At 43.0% G+C, this 23,687-nt stretch overlaps 1 protein-coding gene across 1 annotated transcript in view; it reads left to right on the top strand.

Moving 5' to 3' along the window:
- Positions 1-4,044: 4,044 nt before the first annotated feature.
- The window catches only part of Nell2 (neural EGFL like 2), a 301,332-nt gene continuing 281,689 nt past the window's right edge, over positions 4,045-23,687 (top strand). The window contains exons 1-3 of the mRNA XM_052161466.1: positions 4,045-4,096; positions 4,437-4,522; positions 4,923-5,051. Coding sequence (XP_052017426.1) covers positions 4,459-4,522; positions 4,923-5,051 — 193 coding nt within the window. The 5' untranslated portion in view covers positions 4,045-4,096; positions 4,437-4,458. The remainder of the gene's footprint in view (positions 4,097-4,436; positions 4,523-4,922; positions 5,052-23,687) is intronic.

Here is a 23,687-nt window from a genome sequence, read left to right as displayed (position 1 = left end):
TCAGATGTCTAGTATAATTGGTGTTGAGTGTAGATGGGACTAGAGATATTATCTGATTAGGAGAGAAGAATATAGAAGTTTCTAAATATTACTATAGGTTTACCTGTCTCTCACAATAGTTCTGTCTCAGTTTCTTTGGGGATAAATATCTCGCATTTTGATGCCTTGCTGCCGAGTGTGTGCCTTAGCATTGAGGTTGCCCTGTGTTACTCGAAGGCTGACCACTTATGCCAAGTGTTCTTTCTCTTGAGTTGACCGTAAATGGTAAACATTTGTTGTCTTGCTAATTTGTTTTGCTGTGAACTTGCTTCCTCAATGTTATAGCCACTTCAACTCTTTTGATGTATTTCTGTTTAAGATATCTTTAAACACCGTGGTGTGTCTTTAACTGAATTTACTCTCTCTGAAGTGATTCCTTTTAAATCACATGTAGTTAGTTAGTTTATATTCCCCGGATCTATTGTGAAAAAAAAAGATCCTAGTCTTTTGTTTTAGGTCATTTATATTTATTGTAATTCTTAATAGTTGAATTATAGTCTTCCATTTCATTATTTATTTTTATTTACTTGTATTTTGTGTTCCACAAGCCTTTTTTTTTTTTTTGCTTTTTTTCAAGTTACTTTGATATTTTGTGCTCATTTTAGCTATTGTGTTTTTGAACTCACATCTTTGTGCAGTATTTTAACTAGTGTTTCAGAGGATATAAACATGTTCCACCATCTATGCAGACACCTGTGTTGCCACTTACATTAGAGTTAAGCTAGGTTATCTTAGACCTTACTGTCCTATGGGTCCCCTTCCTATATCTGTGTTATGATTTTCTTACATATGAAAATCTATACCTATTTAGGTAATTTCTAAGTATTTTAACTATTAGAAGGATGGTCACCCAAGGATGTCTATATCTTAACCTCTAAAATCCAAATATGATACTTTACACGACTTGTCATTAAGGCTAAGAAGGAGTGATTATCTGGGATGTGCAAATGGTTTTAATATTATTGTACAAATCCTGCTAGGATCTTCCAGAGATTTGCAGGTTGTATTTTGAGAACTGGAGAGGTCTGATAGAACTGTCCTTACTGTGGGTGGCTCTGAAGACAAAAAGGGGGAATGAGCCAAGAAGCGCACACACTGCTTAAAAAGGCAACAGAACTCTCCTCCAAGCTTACAGAATGGATATAGTCTCATCAGTGCTTTGATATAGCATGGAGAGACTGATGATGGAGTCACAATGAAGGGAATTGTAAGATCAGACATGTTGTTGTTTTAAGCAGTTTACAAAACTTGTAACAATTTGTTCTGTAGCAATGCAGAAACAATAGAACCATCAGATATTTTCCAGTACTGGAGAAGCCTCTTGTGGTTACCCACATATTCGCCATTCTGTTCTTTCTTCCGTCTTGATATAGCAGATGTCACTCTAATCATGCCAAGGTCCCTTCACTTGTCAAACTGAGCAGGAGTATCTCACCCTTCCTGGCTTTGGTCATAGTCCATTATCTAGTGTGTATGATAAAATATACATAATCTTAGGGTTCCTGTGGCATCTGAAACCCCGTGTCCCAGTTTCTCCCAATCACTCCACCGGCACTTCACCCTAGTGTGTTAGGGGATTTCTTTTGTTAGTGTAAATATCACTTATAAATAAAGTGCTGGGCATGGATATGTGCTTAAAATGAGAAAGGACCCTTTTACAGTCTAGGATGGTCAACCATTTTGACCAATTTTTTTTTTTTTTTTTTTGGCCAATTTATGTGTTCGCCCATCTATGGAGCAATGACAGGGGCTCACATACGCTAGGTTGGTCTTGGCCGCACAATGTAGCTGAAGATGACCTTGAAGTCTGATCCTGTCTTCTTCATCTTCAAGGTGCTGAGATTACATGTAGGACATGACACCTATCTATGTGGGCTGCTATCAGTTGAATCTGTTGCATGCTGGGCAAGCACTCTTGTAGTTAATAAACCATTTTTTAAATAGGTATCACCTAAGAAATAAATCACAAAATTAGCTGGTTCAAACATCAGAGATTTGCTATTGGACCTTTCTCTAGGACTCTAAAGAGAGTCTTACTGTGCTAGGCCAAGTTCATGCCAGTACCGCTCTCTGCCTGAGGCTCTGGAAGACAGCTTTTTGTTTGTTTGTTTTGCTTTGCTCTTTCCACACTATAGTTTGCTGCAACTCCTTGGCTCACCGTTCTTCTTACATGGCTTCGTGTAGATCCACCCTCTGATTCCTCCTCTTCCACGGTAGGAATGTTGTGAGGAGACTGGGCATGTGCCTCTATTTACACGTCTCTCGTTTCTCTTCCCAACCATAATTTAAATAGCACTACTCATTAATACGCCTTTTATGTAGCCATTGTTGATATTATTTGATATTATATTGATATGATATTTGATATTATATTGATATTACTTTGATATTTTATTGTTCAATATTTGAATGTACTGTTGCAGAAAGATCTTTAATTCGCCCAAGAGTTTCCTTTTCATTTATTTTATTTGGTGTAATTTAGCAAATTTGAGATGTTGCCCTTCAATCCTTACATGGGAGCATTGGAATAGGTCTCCAAGTCTGTAAGATTTGTCTTAAAATTTAGTGAAAATTTTGATTGAGGGGGAATAATAAATACTGTAGATAAAGTTCCAAAATTCTGATCCCCTATTAAATATTTCATGAACTTAGGTACACATGTCTCCCCATCACTACTGTGATGTATGTAGCAATGTCTGACCTGTTGTATGCAGTGTGTGACATATCCCAGTCTGCAGGAGCCTCAGACTACCTAGGGCTTGCTGTGCTTGGTTCAGGTCTTGTTGAAAGCAGATTCTGATTAATTGGAGGAGGGTTCAGAACTCTCTAGAAACATTTTACTCACTCTTGAAACTCTTTAACTTATCCACGATGGAAGATAACTAACTTAAAAATTCAATGCGAAATTTAGGTAGCTCTTGAAAAATATGTGTACCATTGATTTTTAATTTATTTATTTGTTCTCCTAAGAATCACTAATAATCCTATTCTTTTAGTCCTAGGAATGTATGGGGAGGGAGTGAGTAAAGTCAACATGAGTATGGTCAACAGTGAGTGGGTGGGGCTTCTTAGTCTCCTGGGCTCAATCAATACATGTATTATACCTACTTACCTACCTACCATCCTCTCATCCATCTGTCATCTATCTGCTCATTTACCATCATCCATGCATGCATCCATGCATGCATCCATGCACGCACCCATACATCCATGCATCCATGCATCCATCCATGCATTCATCCATGCATCCATCCATGCATGCATCCATCCATCCATCCATGCATCGTCTTATCTGTATCATCTATTCATTCTAACACGTACCCACACTTGCTTTTTCTCAGTGGGTAGAATCCCTTGTTCTGCCCTTTAACCCTTGCTGCTGTGCAGGGTCCTGGACTTAGGCTTTGGGAAGCACACTATGGTTTCTGGAGCTGTCCAGCAGCCCCTGGCTCCTGGCTAAGTTCTGTGTCCTGTCTGTGCCTGGAGGCTCTCCAGCGCCCCACCCTGGGCAGGGAGCCTCTCAGTCAGGGTTGGCCAGGCTTCCCCTGCTCACTACCCATCTCCGCCTGTCTCCCTCTCTTGTCCAGCTTCACCTAGGAGTCCTATGTGCTTTGACTGGGTTCCTTTTCCCGCCCGGGAGGGGGTGCCCTGCGCCTGGGGCTGCCGTGCAGTGTGAGTGTCTAAGTGGGGGCTTCCCTCTTTTGCCCGAGGCGGCCGGGTGCCTTTCTTTGCAACCTTGCCTCCTGCGGCTGGGTGGTCCTTTCTCTCGCCGGGCTTTGGAGACACGCGTCGGATTTCGAGAGGGTGAGTGCAAACGCCGCCTATCAACTTGGCACCTGGCATTGAGATCCTAGGATCCCGAGCGGAGGCTGCGGTTGCGGGCTGGCGAGGGTGGTGGAGGACTGCTGCGGGCAGGGCTGGCTGGACCAGGCGCTGCGTGTGCGGGGAGGGGGGTTAGAAAAGAGGCCGCCCCACCCGCGCCCCAGCTCGCGCCCCGCCCTCCCGGAGCGGTCTCGGCGGCTCCGGGCTCTCGCCATTGTCTCCGCCTTTCCAACAGGTTCGGGCGCGGGAGCGCGGGCGGGTGCGGGGCGGCCCGGCCCGGCTTTCCCGGAGCCGCCTCCCTTCCTCCGCGTGCGCGCTCGGGCCGCGTGGCTCGGCGGGGCGCTGCTCGGTGCAGGTCCCCGCAGGTCCCCGCGAGCCTGAACTGGCTGCGGCCCGCCGCGTGCGGGAGCGATGAGCGCAGAGGCGGCTCCAAGTTCGGCGCGCACCCGGGGGCGCCCCGCTCGGTCTTAGGTGTCTGAGCCCGGGTGGCGACGCCAAGGCGGTCGCAGGAGGGGCCAGCTCGGCTTTCCCGCTTCACTCCCAGCACCTCTTGGTTTTTATCTTTATTTTTAAAGAGGGAGACGATGGACTGAGACGATGCACGCCATGGAATCCCGGGTGTTACTGAGAACGTTCTGCGTGATCCTCGGGCTCGGAGCTGGTGAGTGGCCGCCAATCTGGGCCGGGATGCTCCCTGCCGTGGGGTCGCCGCCCGGTGTCCCTCTGGATTGGGGAAGTCTGGAGGGTTTGCATTTGGATCCTTTCTATGCTTGTCCTGGGGACAGCAAGGCGGGTCACACCCGTAGGGTCTGTGGCTGAGGGGGAACTTTGCACAGAGAGGGGCTTAAAGTAGGTCAGGAGATGGGACCCAGTGCTCTGCTATTTTAAGCTTGACAGCGCGACCAGGTAAGGCTCTCCCTGTGGAAGAGCGAGTTGCCTCTAGTCAGCACTTCCAAATATTGTCTCCAAGACGCGTGCTTTCTTTGCTGCTGTGGAAGCTTGCGTTTTAATGGCCCCCTTTCTTTCTTTCTTTCTTTCCTACCCCTCCCCACTCCCACCAGTTTGGGGGCTTGGTGTGGACCCCTCCCTACAGATTGACGTCTTAACAGAGTTAGCACTTGGGGAGTCCACAGCTGGAGTGCGCCAAGTCCCGGGACTGCATAATGGGACGAAAGCCTTCCTCTTCCAAGGTATGGCCCAGTGTGGAGCCCCATGTGTGTTGCGGGGAGCTGGCCCTGCTGCTTCTGATAACTTGGCTTGGTATTGCACGCTGCACGGGGCGGGCAGAGAGTCCCAGCTGGGACGAGGGGTCTCTGTGTGCTCAGGGCCTGGCTCTTTTAAAGTGGGTTTCCGCCCCCACCCCTTTCCCGCGCCCTCTTCCTCCTCCTCACTTGGTGCACTTAATGGTTCTAATGGATAGTGCCTTAATTACCGACTAGAAACTCCAGAGGCAGATGGGTGATTTGGGCGTCTAGGGAACAATAAATTGTAATACAAACACCTCATTTGGGTGAAATGGATTTGGGAAGGAAACAAGATAGCTCAATCTTGGTTAAGATACTGACCTCCCAAAGTTTCGGCGCCGTGGTGCCTGACCAGAGGAATTTCTTTACGGTATTTTTACTGCACATCTCTGTACTTGAAGCACGATTACCATGGAACTCTCCCCATCCTTCCGTTCTCATCAGCGGTGAGGGGAAGGGAATGATACTGTTACAATTATTTTGAAATCAGTTCAAGGGGATGTTTTCAGAAGCATGGCCCCACATCACCATAATTGTATGTGTAGAATTTTTAAACTTTTTTTTTCTTTTTGAACTCAGTGGACATTGGCTATTCATTACTGTCCAGATTTCAAATTATATTTAAATATACTGTTCAGTTAAAACCAAATTTCAGTAAAAACAACAACAACCAAGTAACAACAACAACAACAAAACCAGCCATCAAATTGATTGAGTAAAGCTTTTGAAGATTTCCTGCCTTGTGGGAAGGTGCTTAGCTTGAGGGTCTAAAAGGGTGTTAAACTGTGCAAAGAGATGGAATTTATGGAGAGGCACAGAGATCTGTCCTGTATCCAGAAGATCAAGGCGTCCTCCCCTACCGCACAAGGATTGTGTGTGTGTGTGTTATGTGTTTCTTTCGCTATTGGGAGCTATGGCTTCAAATGAAGTCGTGCAACTTATAATTACCGAAATGTTGGCTATGCAAAATGCAACCAACCCAGCACATCTGCCACCCAGAAGCAGACACAGGGGATGTTTCTGTGGTGGCGCTGTTGCTGCATACAGCCAGTGTGTGTCACCATGGACAGCAGCTCATAAGCTCTCTGTAGGGAGAGGGAAAACTGACATGTGTTGCATTTAAGAGGAGTTTGTGTTCATAATAAATTAAAACGTAAGCTCTTTAAAAAAAAAGGATTTCAGTTAAAGTTCTTAATTAGTGTTTTATTGTGACAAGTGTTTATGGTATTTTCTTTACTTTCAGATGCTTTGGGGAGGGTGGGGCTGGGATACTGAAGACAATAGCCAAATGTAATCAAGGAAACCGAGCTCCATTGTCAGCAAAAATTCAGTTGAATAGAAATGTAATTAGGTGTAGGCTTTAGACTTATTCTGTGTCTTATTTCTGTCTTTCATTTTTAGTCTCTTAAACAGGGACTTATTTTAGGATTGACGGTTCAGATAAATAGAAAGCTTTACAAACCAAGTTATTAGTAATCATCTGTATCGTATTGAATTGTTATAATAACCTCAAAGGCTCCCTTTAGCCTTCCTAAAGGTACTGGCTTCCTATACAAAGTGTCCATCTGTCACAAGTAGAAACCAGAAATGTGCATTTTGTGTGAGACAATTACATATTAAACAGTTTGACAGTTTCTAGGCAATAGTCTCAGGGTATCAGTTCCTTTTCTGGTTAATTTAAAACAATATTTATTTCTGTATTAATAGTCAGCTTCTTTAAGATATGCATTGTGATTAAAAAAAAAAACATGGCTAATGCCATATGTGTTCTTTGAACTGTGCTCAGTTGGCAGATGTCCGTTTCCGCTGGTGAACTTCTTTTGTTTCCTAGCTAATACCAAGCTCAATATTAGAAAGGGCAAATGCTTCACAAAAATAGTTTTCATTCAAAGACAAGAAATTACACTTCCTGCCACATTAATTCTCTTTGTGTCTTAACCACTATTTACTGTCTGCTGTGCCCTTGTAAAGCACATGTTCCTGATGTATTGATTGCACTTTAGTAACTTCTCTTATAAAATCTGAATTCTGAAGTCAATGACAAGTGACTGATGGTTGGTTCTGCATCGCCTTGGCAAGGTCTTTCCTCAGACACTAGGCAAGGAAGCAGCAGGCTTGATCGGGACTCACCCAGCCCTGCACCGTGCTATTTTACTGGATCCCATGGGGCTTAGAGAGACAAGAGCATTGCGACTATGAACAGTTTTGAGGTTCCATTTATAGTGAGTTGAGAATGCCGCCAGTATTTTATATAGTGTGTAAAATGTCACAGCAAGAATAGAAACGAATCAAAACAAAATCTATGAGGCTTTCCCAGATTTCATACAAACTTCATGTACAAGTTTTCTGTGGTACCAGATATATTCTAAACAAGGTGAAGTGATTTCTGAACCATCAATTGCTTCTCCAGCAGATAGCAAAACTACCTGTCTCATCCCTTTGAAGCAAGAAATCTCAAAACACGTTCACCTCATGAATTTTTACTTATTTAGCAAATTTCATTTTGGTTACTGTATTTTCTCTTTCTGATTTCTGATATACATGTATTTCGGTATCTTGAAACTATGAATGTTTTAAACTATGAACGTCTTTTTAAACTACTGTGAAATACAAATCAACTATTTAACATTTTGTTTTATATTCATAGTAAAACCTATACTCCCAACTCATAACTTTTTATTGAAACATCAACCATAATGTTGCAGCACCATTTTATTTTTGCTAAAATTTGATTTACAGTTGCTTTGAGAATTTAATGAGATTTAAAATTCAACCATTCCTTGATACATGTGGGCTTTGGATTATGCCTGTTATAATAATTATTTAATTTGTCTGGGCAGTAGTTTAGGGTTCTAGCAATTTCTGGCTGTGATCTGACTCATAGCCCCAAACACACTTATTATGCTATAAAAATCCAGCAGCAGATGCTAACAATGAGAAGGCTTGCAGCAGGGTATAAGGAGTTTCAATTCTAAGGACTGTTGAAACTGTGAATAGATTCTCCCTTCCTTGCTTTGGAGCCTTGCTAGTATTTTGGCAGATAATGATCATAATAATTTTATTTTCTCTGTGTACATGAGAGATCAGAAGGAATAAAGCATACACACAGAGTTAGCATGGGTTTTAGCTCTTTGATCATAACAGTTCATCCCGGCTCCCAAAATAGATAGTCTCATCTGTCGTCTTAGGAAAACGCCTTCCGAAGTGTTTGTAGATTGCATAATCTCATTAACCCCTGAGGGGTAGATAAAATCAAAACAGTTTTTTCCTTAGTTGATAACATAAAAGTAACCTTAGTAATTCTTCTTAAAAAACTTTTACATTTCGAAGGAAATAGTGTTGCTAGGTATTCAGTGGTAGGTGACTTCGTCACAGTGCAAGGGTGTGGTGAGGGATTGCCATTAGTGAGTGGTGTAAGTTGTAACTCTCATTGTTGTGACAAAACACTTGAAAAAGCAACTCGAAGGAATGATTAGTTTCGGTTTGCAATTAGAAGGGGAAGACACAGGGATGAGAATGGCTGTGTCTGTGGTCAGGCATGGGTGTGGGTCAGGCATGGGTGTGGGTCGGGCACGGGTGTGGGTTGGGCATGGGTGTGGGCCGGGCAAGGGTGTAGGTCAGGCATGGGTGTGGGTCGGGCACGGGTGTGGGTCGGGCATGGGTGTGGGTTGGGCATGGGTGTGGGTCGGGCACGGGTGTGGGTTGGGCATGGGTGTGGGTCGGGCATGGGTGATGGTCATGGGTGTGGGTCAGGCATGGGTGAGGGTCGGGCATGCGTGTGGGGCGGGCATGGGTGATGGTCATGGGTGTGGGTCAGGCATGGGTGTGGGTCAGGCATGGGTGTGGGTTGGGCATGGGTGTGGGTCCGGCAAGGGTGTAGGTCAGGCATGGGTGTGGGTTGGGCATGGGTGATGGTCATGGGTGTGGGTCAGGCATGGGTGAGGGTCGGGCATGCGTGTGGGGCAGGCATGGGTGAGGGTCAGGCATGGGTGTGGGGCGGGCATCTTGGGGGATGAACACTGACCCTCAGGACTCTCTATCCCAATTTTTTTTTTTGTATTCAGTCTGAGACCATAGTCTCTGGACCACCTGCATTCAGGGCAGGTCTTTCTTAGTGAAACCTCGTTGAGACACACCCTCTCAGACACAAGCAGAGGTATGTTTCAATCTGTGGTAATCCTAGATGCAGTTAAGTTGACAGTGAAAATTAACCATTATAGGGGGAGCCTGTGAGTTTCAGGGTAATGGCTGTGTATGCTCTCTGATAGAGTAAAATCACACAGTGATCAGAGACGGCCTTAGAAACCAGGTAGACCCAGGCAAAACGTTGCAAGTTGTGCTACTCATGAGGAGTCTTGTCCCTTGATAATGAAGTGAATGTGTTATAAGTTAAGTTCATCCACCCAAATTATTGTTATATAATTACTAGGTCAGTGAAACTAATTTTGGACCTCTGACCCAAATTATGAAATAATAAATACAGGAACAACTGATAAACCTTGCCGTGTTTTTTTTTTTTTTTAATTTATTAGCGATGGGTAACTAATGTATTTTGTTGCATAGAAGTGGCTGCTTCTGTAAGAAATACCTACACCTATGGAAGTAGCTTCAGAATCAGGCATTGGGCACATAGAATTCCAAGGAGCATGTCAGAGCTTCTATATTGAGGTCTCACGTCAGTTAAAGCAGTCTCTTAGGATCTTTAAATGCCGTGTGACCAATTGTAATGCTTCCTCCTTCGTGTCTGATTTGTTTCCTTTGAATATGTTTTTGCTTACTTCAGGTGAAGTTATGTTAGTGCTGCTTATATTTATAAAACCTCTAGGTCTCAGTTTATCTCTCCATTCCCTGATCTAGTCAGTCTGTCTGTCTATCTATCTATCTATCTATCTATCTATCTATCTATCTATCTATCCATATCCAGCCATCCATTTATCTATCTATCTGTCTGTCTATCTATCTATCTATCTATCTATCTATCTATCTATCTATCTATCATCCATTCTTCAGGCCTTATTGGTCCATTCCTTCTATTAGCCTTGAGCTTAGTTTGCCCTTCTTTCTCCTTCATTGGATTCTGCTCTGGCTAAGGGCATTCCTCGTGGGAGGCTCCTATGCAGTCCTTATGGCAGAAAGACAACATCGTCTTTTTTCAACCTCTGTGTAACAATGTTAGTTCTTGCAGTGAGGAAGAGTGCTGCTCTCCCAAGGGTACCGTCAACACTATCCCTGTAGGTGTTACATTTCACCAGCGTGCTTTGGAAAGGGCACCTGTATTCAGACCATAGCAATATCACTGTGGCTGAGAGTGACTTAATATGATGGGGTATTAGATATGACTTTTGGCTTTCTGACCTGTCATACGTTGCCTGGTATGCCAGGCCTAACATTGAAATCGCCATCAGAGCCCTGAATTCCTCCCACAGTTTCTTCTGCACACTGGAGAAACAAGAACCACAAGTGACACAGGTCGGCTGCTACCTCGAGCAGTGGCCATCCTGACTGGGGACAGCTGCAGTGGCCCGATCGCTGTGATGGCAGAAATGCTGTTTTCCTGGGCGACCCTGTGCAAGGAGGGAACCTTGGACCTCTCTTTTCAAATAAAGTCTTTCAAATAAGTCTTATTTTTTTCTTTTTACATCATCGAGACTGTGATGAATGGACTTTTGCTAACTAACTCATAATATGACTTTATGCCATCTTTTCTATTGTCCTAGTAAAATGTACTTGCCCTGCCCCCATGTCTGTGTGTGTGTGTCTCTGTGTGTGTATGTCTGTGCGTGTGTCTGTGTGTGTGTCAGTGTGTGTGTGTGTGCGTGCACACTCATGTACATGTACATGCATGCACATGTGTAAGCATGCTTGAGGAGGCCAAAGGTCAAATTTAATTTCAATCCTTAGAAAGTACCCGTCTTGCATTTGAGGCAGGGATTCTCAGTGGCTTGGGGCTCCCCTGTGGGGTAGTCATTCTGGCCAGTGAGTCCAAAGGGTCTGCTCAACTCTGCTTCCTCAGAGCTGCTAATGCCAGCTGTGTCCCTTGCCCAGCCCGCCTGCTCTCTTCCCTCCCTCCCTCCCTTCCTCCCTCCTTCCCTCCCTCCCTTCCTCCCTCCCTCTCTTCCTTCTTTTTTTTCTTTCTTACTTTCTTTCTCATTATTATTATTATTAAAGATAGAGTTGCTGTCCTTGAACTTGCTCTGAAGACCAGACTGGCCTTGACCTTGCAGAGATCTGCCTGCCTCTGCCTCCCCAGTTCTGGGATTGAAGTTGTGCACCACCATTTGGTTCTCAGCACATTTTCTCTGGAGCTAAAAGACTGACTGACCTCAGGTTCTCAATGCTTGCCGCCAGGCCGTTCCTGCGCTTGACCAGCCCCCGACTTGACACTTAGCAACGCCCATCCTTTTGCTCTACCTTTCCATGTCCCTTTCTGACAGCTGCACATTTTAAGATATATTTCTGCTCTACTTTTTTGTTCCTGGTTTTCATTGTAAATCTGGTTAAAGCAGCCAATGATATTCAGGAAACATCATGAAGATTGTGTGGACTTGAAACTTCTTTCTGATTAACTATTCCTCCATCTTTCAACCCAGCTTTCTACAAAGCTCCAGAGTGTGGACAAAATGTATTCAACGTTTTGCTAGTGTGTAACAAATGCCTCCCAATCTAGTTTCCCACTGAACCTCATGAGCAGTCTCTTCTCTATGTCTGCGCTCCCACCAGCATTCTGTCCCGAGAACTATCCACTGAGCTCCACTGACTGTACTCTAAATGTTTTCAAACCCTTTTCCAGTTTCTCACCAACCCCGGTGATTAACTATTGTAACAGGAAAGATGCACTTCTTTTCTGTGTTAATTTCTTTGTTGTTGTGACAAAATACTTTAAAGACAGAGGGGGGAAATCCTAAATTTACCTCACCCTTTTTTTCTGTCCACGATGAGCCACTATGTTAGTTGCTTTGGGACTAAGTTAAGTCAAGACATGCCTGTACTGGAAGAGGCAGCTGGTCACCTCATAGCACCCCGGAAGCAGGGAAAGAGGAACAGCAGAGACAAGATGTAACCTTCAAAAGCACACCCACACTGACCTGACATTCCTGACTACTACTGCTTCAGCCTCCATTCAGCTTTAACTTCATCAGTGGATTAATAATACATTTAGGAAATTCGGACCCTTGTGATCCAGACACTTCTCAGAACTGCCACCAACTGGTGTCAGGTCTTCAACACGTGAGTGTCTGTGTAGACCCCTCACCAGAAAATCCTAACCTTGTTTTGATTTTTGATGAATTGCTTGTGTGTTTCTTATGAGGTTTTGGGGATACAAATACATTTTATTGGAGATTTTGATCTTCTACCAGTATTTTTACATGGTTTTCCTTATTTGGAAGTTGTCTCCTCCTTAAAGCCTTGTGATCCTGCCATTTGCTTTCATGTTCTCTTGACCTGTTTCTTCCCAGGTGGCATATTTTAAGAGAACACATCTTTGAGCAACCATTTCTGATATTTTGTTCTGTTCTCTGTTGCTTATTTTTTTCATTGTAGGTTCCAATTTCAGAGTGAGTTTGAGTTTTAAAAAATAATTTCAGTCTTCCCAGTGAATTTCTGCAGTGGGTTTTTAGCTTTTTCACTGAACTGTCTCTATTTCTTTTTACAAGCACGTGTGTGCACACATGTATATGCATGCCAATGCATACTTGTAGAGAATATCTTGTGGGACTTGATCCTCTCCTGTCACATGGGTCCTGGAGAGTGAGCTCAGGTTTTCAAGTTGGGCATTGGGCTCCTCTTGCCTGCTCTGTCTTTTCCGATTTCTTGAAGTGGAATGAGTTTCTTCAGAACAGTTGTATCAGCTGTTTTTTGTCAATTTAACCCAAGCCAGAAGAGTCATCTGGGAAGAAGGAACCTCAGGTGAAGAACTGCCTCTGTCAGACTGGCCTATGGGCTGTCTTTAGGACACTTGGCTAGTGATTGGTGTGCGATGAGCCCTCCTCTTGTGGGTAGTGACACCCTTGGGCAAGTGGTCCTTGGTTGAATGAGAAAGGGAGCTGAGAAAGCTCAGGGAGCAGGCCAGGAAGCACTGGTTCTCCGTGGACCCTGGCAAAGATCCTGCCTTCAGGTTCATGTCTTGAGTTGCTTCCTTGGCTTTTCTTGAAGACGGACTACAACCTGGAAACCAAACAAAACCTTTTCTCCCCAAGCCATTTTTCATCAGGGCTCATCAGCGTAAATAGAAGCAATCTTGGGCAGCAATGGTTCTGAACAATTTTATAGGACATTTCATATTCTTCTATTCTTTTCTGGCTTAAGAACTGGGCGAGCATTCTTATTTTCATAATGCTCTTGCTCTGGTTTCCCATGTTTCTTGTTTCTGAATGTGCGTTTGAAGAACTAGGGACCGATCCTCATCCTTGTAGATTTGCTAATGTCGGGGAGCTTGTCCTCAGTCAGAAGGTCCAGTGATTTGTTTGATGTCCTGTGTGTGGTGTTCATGCTAGGGTTCTTGGTAATTATGTCCCGCATTGTAGGTAGTCAGAACTATTTCCTAGATCCACTAGTGTGTGTCTAAGTTGGTTGGATATATAGGGGAATCAGGATTCTGGCCTACAGGGATACCCTGGAGCCTGAGTCTACAGAGCATACTTACTGATTTGGGCCTGTTGTCTCTTTGTGGAGAGACTGGATCTGAGAGTACCAGCTTAAAAACTAAGACTGTATGCTGTGTGATTGCTTCATGTTGGGGTGGATCTGATGTTCAGGACAATGGAGGCCATCCTAGTACTAGTAGGGGCTGGGGTATATAAAGGGTATGCTCAGGCCTGCAGCCCAAGTTTCTTGAGTACTGGCCTCCTACTTAGATTACTTTGGGATTGGGGTCTCTCATGAAGATAGGTGGGTATGAAGACAAGTTTTTCTGGCTAGTCTGAGCCTGGAGTTGTATATCACACTCCCCCTGGTAACAGGGTAGTCTGAAGTCCTAATCTGTATGTCCTAGACTAGGTTCTGGGACCATGGAGGCCAGCCCAGGGCTTCATTTCACCAGAACAGACGAGTTTGAGGTTTGTGCTGCAGATGTGGTTCCCACCTCCCTTTCTTCTAAGAGAAGAATCTGAAGACAGATTCTCCAGGATATGTTGGCCAAAGTTAGGGAGGAGTCTATGACAGGGATATAAAACTGCTTCTGTTACCTTCTTCAATAAAGTTTCTGTCCTCTATCTGGTATTATAATCTGTCTTGCTTCCCTTACCACCTCAGGTGGCACTGCCCATGTGGTCATTATCCAGCTTGGTCTTCCTCTATACCAGGAATAGCACTTTTGAGCCTCGGCCTGCCATCTGGCTGCTGTGTTCTTCCTAGGGCTTTTGAACTGATTTGATTTATTTGATAGGCTAGGCAGATGGCTCGGAGCTGAAGGGCAATGGCTGCTCTGCCAGAGGACCTGGGTTTGAGTCCCAGTCTCAATACCAGTCCACAGCCAGCTGTAACTGCAGTTTCAGGGGATATGAGCCTTCTTCCTGCTTCCTGGCATACTGCATGCACGTGGTACAGAGACATACATACATGTGAGCAAAATATCCAATACACATAAAGTACCAATAAATACATTTCATACTAACTCTCTGCACCTGTGACTACTGTTATACAGCAGAGGGCCTTTAAGTCTGAAGATGCAATTAAGGTTATTTAGGTAGTCTGCTAGCTTTAAAATAAGAGCGTTATTCTTATGTTAACATTGTCTGGCCTATCTGGGCAGTCAAAATTTTATCCTAGTAGGGGAAGGCCTTTGAGTCCCTGTCAATGTGATACAACATGGAACTTGATGGTGCTTGCTGTCTTTGAGGGTGGAAGCAGATCTGAGCCAAAGAATGTGGACAGCTTCTCTAAGCTCTTAAAGGGAAGGCCACAGCCCACAGGCACCCTGGCTTCCCTTCCTGAATCCCAGTTTGACTTTTGAAGCCTGGACTGCGAGGTAGACCATTTGTCTGCTTTTGTCTCTATGCTTGGCATGATTTGGCACAGCAGGGGTAATAGTATCTATTTTGGAACTAAGAATTCGTGTATAATTGAATTCATCTTTCTTTTGAGCCCTCAACCAGCTCCCACAAGTCTGTATGGTGGCTTAAAACTTGGTCTTGAACTTGACAGTTAAAATTATGTTTATCATTCTTCAGAGTAAATACAGAGCCTGTAGTGGATCCTCTCCAGGAGTTAACCATGTGCTAACTCTGAGAACAAACATAAAAATTGAGTGTCACTTTATATATATATATATTTCATTTATCCATCCAAAAGTTAATTCAAGAGATACAATTAGAAGGAGAAAAGAAAGCGTGAATATTTTGTTAAGGGGCTGGGCTGTTAGGATACTAGTGGATACCCAGTGAGTACAATAGTTACCTCTTGACAAGGGCAACTCCAAGTGCTTGGGGTTCTGATGGACTCCACGGGGTTTGATTATGAGCAGCTGTGGTCACTTGGGAGGGCAGTGGAGAGTGCATGTCATGGTCAAAGTGTCACTTGCCTAATGGCCGAGATGACCTGTTACTGCCTTACCTTGGCTTTATTACAGTCACTCTGCCGGGTTGGTTGCAGACCACACTCTTGCAGGCAACGGCACTTTCTCATATCCTTGCTATTATCTGTCTGTGATTCAGTACTTGCTAAGGTGCTAATTGACGGCTCAGGCAGCAGGCATTAAGCCCTTATGAGTGTGACATACTTCCTGTTGCTATACTTCCACGTACTCAGCACATAGCACATATCGCTTGCTCTCCTTCTAGTTTAAGGAATTGTAGGGGAAGAAAAGAGTAGAACATAGCTCCTTTCTATTCCTTACAACCCACTGAAGGTAACTGGAATCTTGGGCTTGTATACTCGGAGCTGTCCTTGGTGGCTCCTCTGCTAACAGTTTGTGGAAGGGAAGTACTCTTTTCTACAAAGGGAAGATATGACATGAAGGCTCAAAGTTCCCCTTAGCTGATCTTAACAAAGGAAAGAAATGATAGCATTAATGCCAAGTTATTGTTCATAGGTAGTAGCAGGTGGGACTAGAGGCTATGGGATGGGTGTTTGGGGTCCAGTCTTACTTTTGTATCAACTAGTTGTGTGAACTTGTTCATATTAAGGAGGCTGAGGCAGGAGGCTCACAAATTTGAGGCTAGTCCAGACAAGTCTTTCAAGAGAAGTATTAGAGGTGTGCCTATGCATGGGGAGTATCTGTATCTTCAGCGCATAGAAGGACTCAGCTGTAAAGCACAGCACCAGAAGGAGTGTGTATGTATTTCACAGGTAGAAGGAATGACAAATACAGAAGCAGGAAAGACAGAAACAACTCACTTGAGAGTTACTGAAGGATAAATGAGACATACACCCGTGTTTGAAATGACCAATTGTTAGGATAGAAAACAACAAGTTTCCTTTACTCTCTGCTGAAAAAGTTTCTTCCAATCTAGAATAATCAATGAAAGCATCTAAGGGAGGCCATGTTGCTTCTTACAAAAGTCTCTTTGCTATTTCTCTATTGCTGAGAGATAAAGGCCACAACTGAAGGCAACCTGGGGAAGAAAAGGTTTGTTTGCCTTACATATCCCATTCATTGATGAAGGTCTGGGAAGTAACTTGAGCTGGAGCAGAGTTGGGAACCCAGAGTGAGGAGTGGACACAGAGGCCTTGGAGGAAAGATACTTACTGGCTTGTCTTCCATAGCCTTCTAAGCTTGCTTTGTATACAACCAAAGGGTGATATCACCCCAGATGGCTGAGCCTTTCCACATCCATCAGTCATCAATCCCCCTACCCAGGATTTGCCCACAGGCCAATCTAATGGAGACATATTCCACCGATATGTAGATTTGGGTAGAGGGGATAAGAGCAAATGGTAGGTTAGGGTAGAAAGGGGTTTATTATGGCCTGACATGTGTCTGATCCAGAAGTGAAGTGACAGGGGAAAGGCTCTGTAGCTCCCCTCTGGAGTCACCCTAACTTCTCAAGCACAATCATATTGATCTAGGGTTGTCAGTCTTGTGCTGTGGAGAGAATTGTTAAACATTCAGAAAAGAAGCCAAAACCCCCTTCCCCTGGTTGGGCTGGGTTCCAAGCTCGGTAAGGAGGTGTTGTGGGTGGTATGCTGTGGATTTGGTCTATTGGATGTATCAGTGAGGATTCTCTAGAGAAACATAAACATAATGTGCCTTCCATTCTACAAGTATTCTTGATGTGCCTTACCCTGATCTCATAGCTTGTCTAACATGTGTCAGCTGACATACTGCTATACTCATTATCATTTTTATTGATTTTCACCAGGCAACTGTAGCAGGAAGCTCCTATAGCATGGGGGTTGTTGTTTTACTCACGTTTATGCATCCAAGAGCCCAGTGTTTAGTGAGAACTCCATCCATCCATTTCTGACTAAATGATATTCTGTCTTGATTTTGATTTCTTGGAGTTTGGGAATCTGCCTTGCTCCTTGAAGCTTCCTAGTCTACAAACTGCACACTATGTTCAGTAACCCTTCACTGAGCAAACACTGAGACATTCACCGAGTCGTGGTGCATCTGACTTTGGTAGCGCATTATAATGTTTGTGGTTATGTAATCTCAGAAGAGGCTGAAGAACCATCTGATCACAGCTCTGTTCTCTAGTCGTGAGGAATGCTGGGAGTTGAGAAAGGCAGTTTCCCTCCACACAATGCTCTGAATTACTCAGAGAGGCCTCTCCACAGCCCATGTTCAAGTGGGCAGCATGCTGAAGGTCTTAGGCTAACTGAGTGCTTCTTGAAATCGAAAGTTTAAAAATTTCAGTCTGAAGAGTTATGAAGAGTGGGCAGGGACACTCATATTTGAATAAATGTAGCAAGAAATATTTTGGGGCAGATAAAGACTCGTTTGGATTGTTTGTACTGTGTCTCTTCTCTGTTAGTGCAGATAAGCCAGATATACTGGACTGTGTCTAGAGACCAGTTGCCGGACCCGGAAACAACTCCAGGTGGCACATGTTTAGAAGAGGCTGGAAGTATTAGTTCAGGGACTAGACACAGCAATGCAGAGATTCCTCTTAGAGACTCGTGCACAGGAGGGCCTGGATTGCTTTAGAGGAATGGCTCCCGAATGTTGCTTTGTAATTAGTAGTTTTCTGACAGTCTTGTTCCAAGACTCCTTGTGCCTCTGAGAGTGAATCCCAAGAGTTTATATTTTGAAAAAAAATTTTTTTTGGTGATGTTGATGTTTAGTCAAATTTGTGAACTGTTTTCTCAAACTGGGCTGTCTTGTATGGTCTCTAACCTGAGTGGCCATAGACTACTGGAGTATGCATTCTGCAAATGGAAATGGGATCCAAGTATAAAAACAGACTCCGAAGACAGTATAAAATGCAAAATTTCATTACTGTTTTATAGTGATTTTATGTTGAATAATATTTTTGGTATAGTGGCTGAAATAAATGTTATTAAAATTAAAACAGTTTCTTTTTACATTTTTAATGTGGCTACTAGAAATTTAATTACTTATGTGACTTACGATTCTCATATTTCTGCTAGTGTAGAGGGTAAATCTAAGATCCAAAAAGAAGTCAGGATGAGCCAAACTCTGTCAGTTTCAGAAAAATACCTTCAGTAGTGTTCACCAAAATTAATTGGCTCATTTTACAAATTTTCCATTCATTTACCCACTAACAACAACAGAAAAGCATGTTTCTTATGTGTTACAGAGGAGATTAAATGGGCAAACTATTTCAGCGTGCAATGGATGGGAGTTAGATGTTTTCCAAGTTCACTGGAGATTGAATTGGGTTCTCTCCTCTTCCTTCATCTCCCTATTGTAACCTGTGATGTCTAGGCTGTCCTATTCTCCCAACCACCTGACAGGCTTTACACTGTGCAAAACAATTCTCTCCTAAGAAGCACCTTGGGTTGTCCTGGGCTCTGAAGGCTGCTACTGGAAGATGCCCTTTCCTTTGTTGCTGTACGTAGCACTACACATGGAGGCTCAAGGGCGATCACTCACAGTGGTGGGGGTCCACGCAGTTCTCCAGGTACTGAGATGTAGCATTTAACTTTCTTTGGCTATCTATCTAAGCTGAGCTTCTGAGAATGTGCCATTCTGCGTCCAATTCTTTGCTCCTAGTGTCAACCCATTGCCTGTGCAGAGCATTAAACTTCATGGGAAAAGTTCTGACAGGTCATAGTCTATCCTGGAATACTTGATCTACCTTCTTTTGGGGATTGTTTAAAATTTCAGCAGTGATGGATGACTGAAAACCATTTCAGGAGTTTGTTTGATGATATGTACTTGTGACTGAGACAAATTTTTTCTGGAGGGTGACAGTTTACCCCAAGGAGAAGTTAAAAGACAAATAGATTGTTTGTTCAGGAATACCAGAGAGAAGGGGTGTTCCTAGTGGTGGGCATTCAACCTGGGTGCTTCCTGCCATCCTGGTGACCTTGTTTGAAAGAAGATGAGACACACATGAGTGAGTTCTTCCTACATTTCATCAAATTCATCAGATTGTTAGGTATATTACAAATACAGATTTACTTAAAGCATGACTAGTCCAGAAAGACAGCTTATTGTATGATGATCCATTCATAAATTGTTCATCCTTCTGAGACAGATTTTCAGAAGTTCTGCTATAATGTAAGTATTGGCATTATTGCTTCTGTTACTATTTTTGTATTCCATGATATAATAGGTAGTATAAAGCAAGAAACTTAAAAAAAAAGCATTGTGCCTTTATAGTCTGTTTTTTGGTTTTCAAATAAAAGTGAAGGGATCCTTCACTGTGGGAGAAGAAATGTCACACTCCAAATAGAAGTGAGAAATGTGTTAAAATTCCCAAAGAGGGCTCATTGTTAGCTCAAATTTGAATCCAGAGACCTTGGACATAGGCTTTCCTGAGAGTTTAAAAACAATTAATAGTTGGCTATTATTCTGAAACTAATGTCACACAAATAATTTTTTTATTAAGTTCATTCATCTTGAATTCAATGACAGAAATTGCAACTAATGTTAGTGTGACTTTTAGCATTTGCAACTCAAGTTGGGGTCACCCTCAGTAAAGTCTTCCTGCAACTCAAATTTAACTTCTACAGTTAAGACCCTTAAGATACAGGACCACATTTTCAGTCACACACTGAATAGGACTCAGGAATGCAAGATCGGGGTGAGTTAGAAGTGGGTGTGAGGACTTGGGGTGTGAAGTGGGAGCCTGGGACCCTACAGAAGCCCAGGAGGTGACGAGAGTGACTGTCACTCGCCTTGTGGGCATCGAGACTTCCATGTAGGGTCATCATTTTCAGCACTTTAGAAGTTTCTAGAAAGTTCTCAGTATCTATTTTGCAGATACCTCTTCAGAGCAAGGCGTCACAGAACATTCTCATCCTTCTGCAACCATGGGCTCCATTTTTTAATAGTCTGCTTGCATTCGCAGCAAAAGTAACATAACCTGCATTGGTCTTGGAAAACGTACTTTTAAGTTAGGACATGTTTCAGGGACAACTAGAAAATAAAGACCACTCACCGTGTGAATCACTGAGTAGGCATGAAGCCTTTGAGGAGAGCTAACCCACCTATTTAATGGACAATTACTTTTTATTTTACTCAACACAAGTCAAGCTGGGGAGTGAAGTTGGGAAAGGCTGGTTGGGATGTGACGTTCTGTAGTGCTGGCCAGTTTTTACAACTTTCTGAACCATTAATTACAGACCTCGGGCAAGTGAAAGACGGCTGTACGAAAACACTCGTAGCTGCTCATAGAGGAACTAGGAGGAGGGGTTACCCTTCAACACAGACACACAAGTCATTAAACAGGTATAGCATTCAGATCAAACTTTCTGCATTTAAAGAAAGAATAAATCAAGTTTCCTGCCAGTATCCACGATGGAGGTAGAGTGATAATTATAGCAGATTAAATATATAGGATTCAGCCAAAATAAATCTATAACAATATGAGTGAGGTCGTGGGAAGTGTGGAATATATGTTCTCTCTACAGAGAGACTGTTTTTAATTAAAGAAGACAGAACAGAATTTGCTACAGAAACAAAGGATCAGATGTTCTGAAGGGCAAAATCTGTCCCTGAGGCACTGTAGGTACTGACGATGGGATGGCTATGACAGAAGACTCTGTACACCAGATTCCACTTTCCCCAATGCAGAGTGTGGAGAGCTAGGTGCTGCTGGCTCTGAAGCCCACAGCAGAGCCCTGCTAACACTGACACCGAAAAGGCCCTTTGCATGTGCTATATTGGCCATCTGTAAGAGAGTCAGCCACCCTGCCTCACTCCCGCTGGAGCAAATTCTTCTTGCTAGGCATCTCCTGTGTTTGGGCATAAGTCCATCCACAGCCCTCATGCATATCAACAAATGATTGATAAATGCAAAGGGAGCATCTCCCCACATACACCACCCATGTGTGCACACATAGAGACACACAAGAAGAAAAAGGGAAAGTGACAGCTAAGTAGAAAACAACATGCTGTAAAGATCATGTAACTATCAATCACCTATTATCTACTGTTATCTATCATCTATCTATCTATCTATCTATCTATCTATCTATCTATCTATGTATCTATCTATGTATCTATCTATGTATCTATCTATGTATCTATGTATCTATGTATCTATCTAATCTATCTATCTATCTATCTATCTATCTATCTATCTATCTATCTATCTATCTATCTATCTATCTATCTATCTATCTATCCTTCTATTATCTGTCACCTATTTACCATCTATCCATTTATCTATTCATCCATCATCTATCTATCATCTATCTATCCATCCTTCTATCATCTATCACCTATCTATCATCTATCTGTCTGTCTGTCCATCCGTCCATCCATCCACCCACCCAACCACCCCCACCCCCATCCATCCTCCATCCATCCATCCATCCATCCATCCATCCATCCATCTCTCTCTCTCTCTCTCTCTCTCTCTCTCTCTCTCTCTCTCTCTCCCCCTACCTACCTACCTACCTAGCATCTTTATCTCTGATATTACTCATTTTGCCATGGTGTGAGTCAAAGCCTGGAACTCATCACACACTCAGCAAGTTTCTAGTCCTGAGCTGAACTCTCAGCATTCCAGTTATGCATTCACATTTGCATACCTTGTTATTTTCTTACAGTCATAAACTTTGATTTGCCCCAGGTTCTAATGTGTGTATTAGTCATTCTGAAAGAAAACTCCTTCACCAAAATTCTTACTAAATTTCTTCTTATGTTTAACTTTTAATCTTTACTTACAGTGTGAATTTATTACTCCTTGTGACTTATGGTGTAGAAGGCAGGTGAGCCTGGAAGAATGACTCAATCAGCTATTGCAGCCTGTTTACAGAAGAGGGGACTCGGGTTTATACCACAAGCAATAGCTGTGTAGGGCGCTTTTGTTGGTTCCTTGAATAAGATAGAAATGTTGTATTACTTGGTAGATGGTATGTACAGCTTTCTAGCCAATTTTATTCATTAATAAGTAAATATGTTAATATAGTTGGAGATATTTTAAGTATAGTATATACTTATTTAGACTCCTATGTCCTTTTGATTGACCCTGAGAGTGCAATCATATTCACCCTTCATGGATGCTACATGTAGATGCATGTGATGCTTTCCCTGTACATGTATGTAATGCTTTTCCTGTACATATATATATATATATATATATATAATGCTTCCACAAGCCTCTGCTTGTTTTCTTTGAGACACATTTTTGTCACCATGGCTAAATGTGTCTCTGGACTCCCTGTGGGAGTAAGTGCCACTTACTGTCAACTGCAGGGCTTTGAGGACATTGTCACCAATTTAATTCTTTTTATTGCTGCTTGTCTGTTTTCTATCTGGCAGATTGCACAGTGACTCTGTAGGACTGTTTAGAAGAGTCACAACTTGACCCATTCAGTTGTTTTAGCGTGATACTGGTATCAATTATTTGTGGAATAAAATATCACTGTTTGAAGCAATCTCTTCTTTTGTGGCATGCATTGTAGGTATGTGTGCATGTGTACATTTGTGCATGCATATCTGTGGAGGCCCGAGGTTGATGTTGTGTGTTTTCATCACTTGGTCTTAACTTTACTTGAGAATGATCTCTTGTTGAACCTGGAGCTTGCTCACTGGCTAGTCTGGCTGGCTGCCAACCCAGGCATCCTCCTGTCTCCAGCACCAGGATAGCAGCTGCTCCTGTACCTGGTGTTCACATCGGTAGCTGGGTTCTAAACTGAGGTCTTTATTCTTACGCAGCAAGGACATTCCCTACTGACCCACCTCCTTAGACCCATTACCTCCTTCTTGATATACCAAGGTTCAAGACTGAGTATTATCTTCAAAAATTAAACCATAGACATAATTGTAAATACCAAGTTGTTAAGCAAGCCATTATTATATTATGGCTTTAGAGAAGAACAAAATGTTTTTGAAGTGCTCTCTTTATTCCTTTTCTTTTTAAGTACCAATAAATCAATAAAATAGATATTCTTGGTTAGAGATGATCTCCAACTCTACCCCATTTGCAGATTTCCATTTTTGCTTGAATCATTTTATATTGTTGTAATTATTTGTAAATGTGCATTATTCTACCATTAATAATA

Source organism: Apodemus sylvaticus, chromosome 17 (genome assembly GCF_947179515.1).
Source record: "Apodemus sylvaticus chromosome 17, mApoSyl1.1, whole genome shotgun sequence".
Classification (NCBI taxonomy): Eukaryota; Metazoa; Chordata; class Mammalia; order Rodentia; family Muridae; genus Apodemus; species Apodemus sylvaticus.
This window is presented reverse-complemented; position numbering and strand designations above follow the sequence as displayed.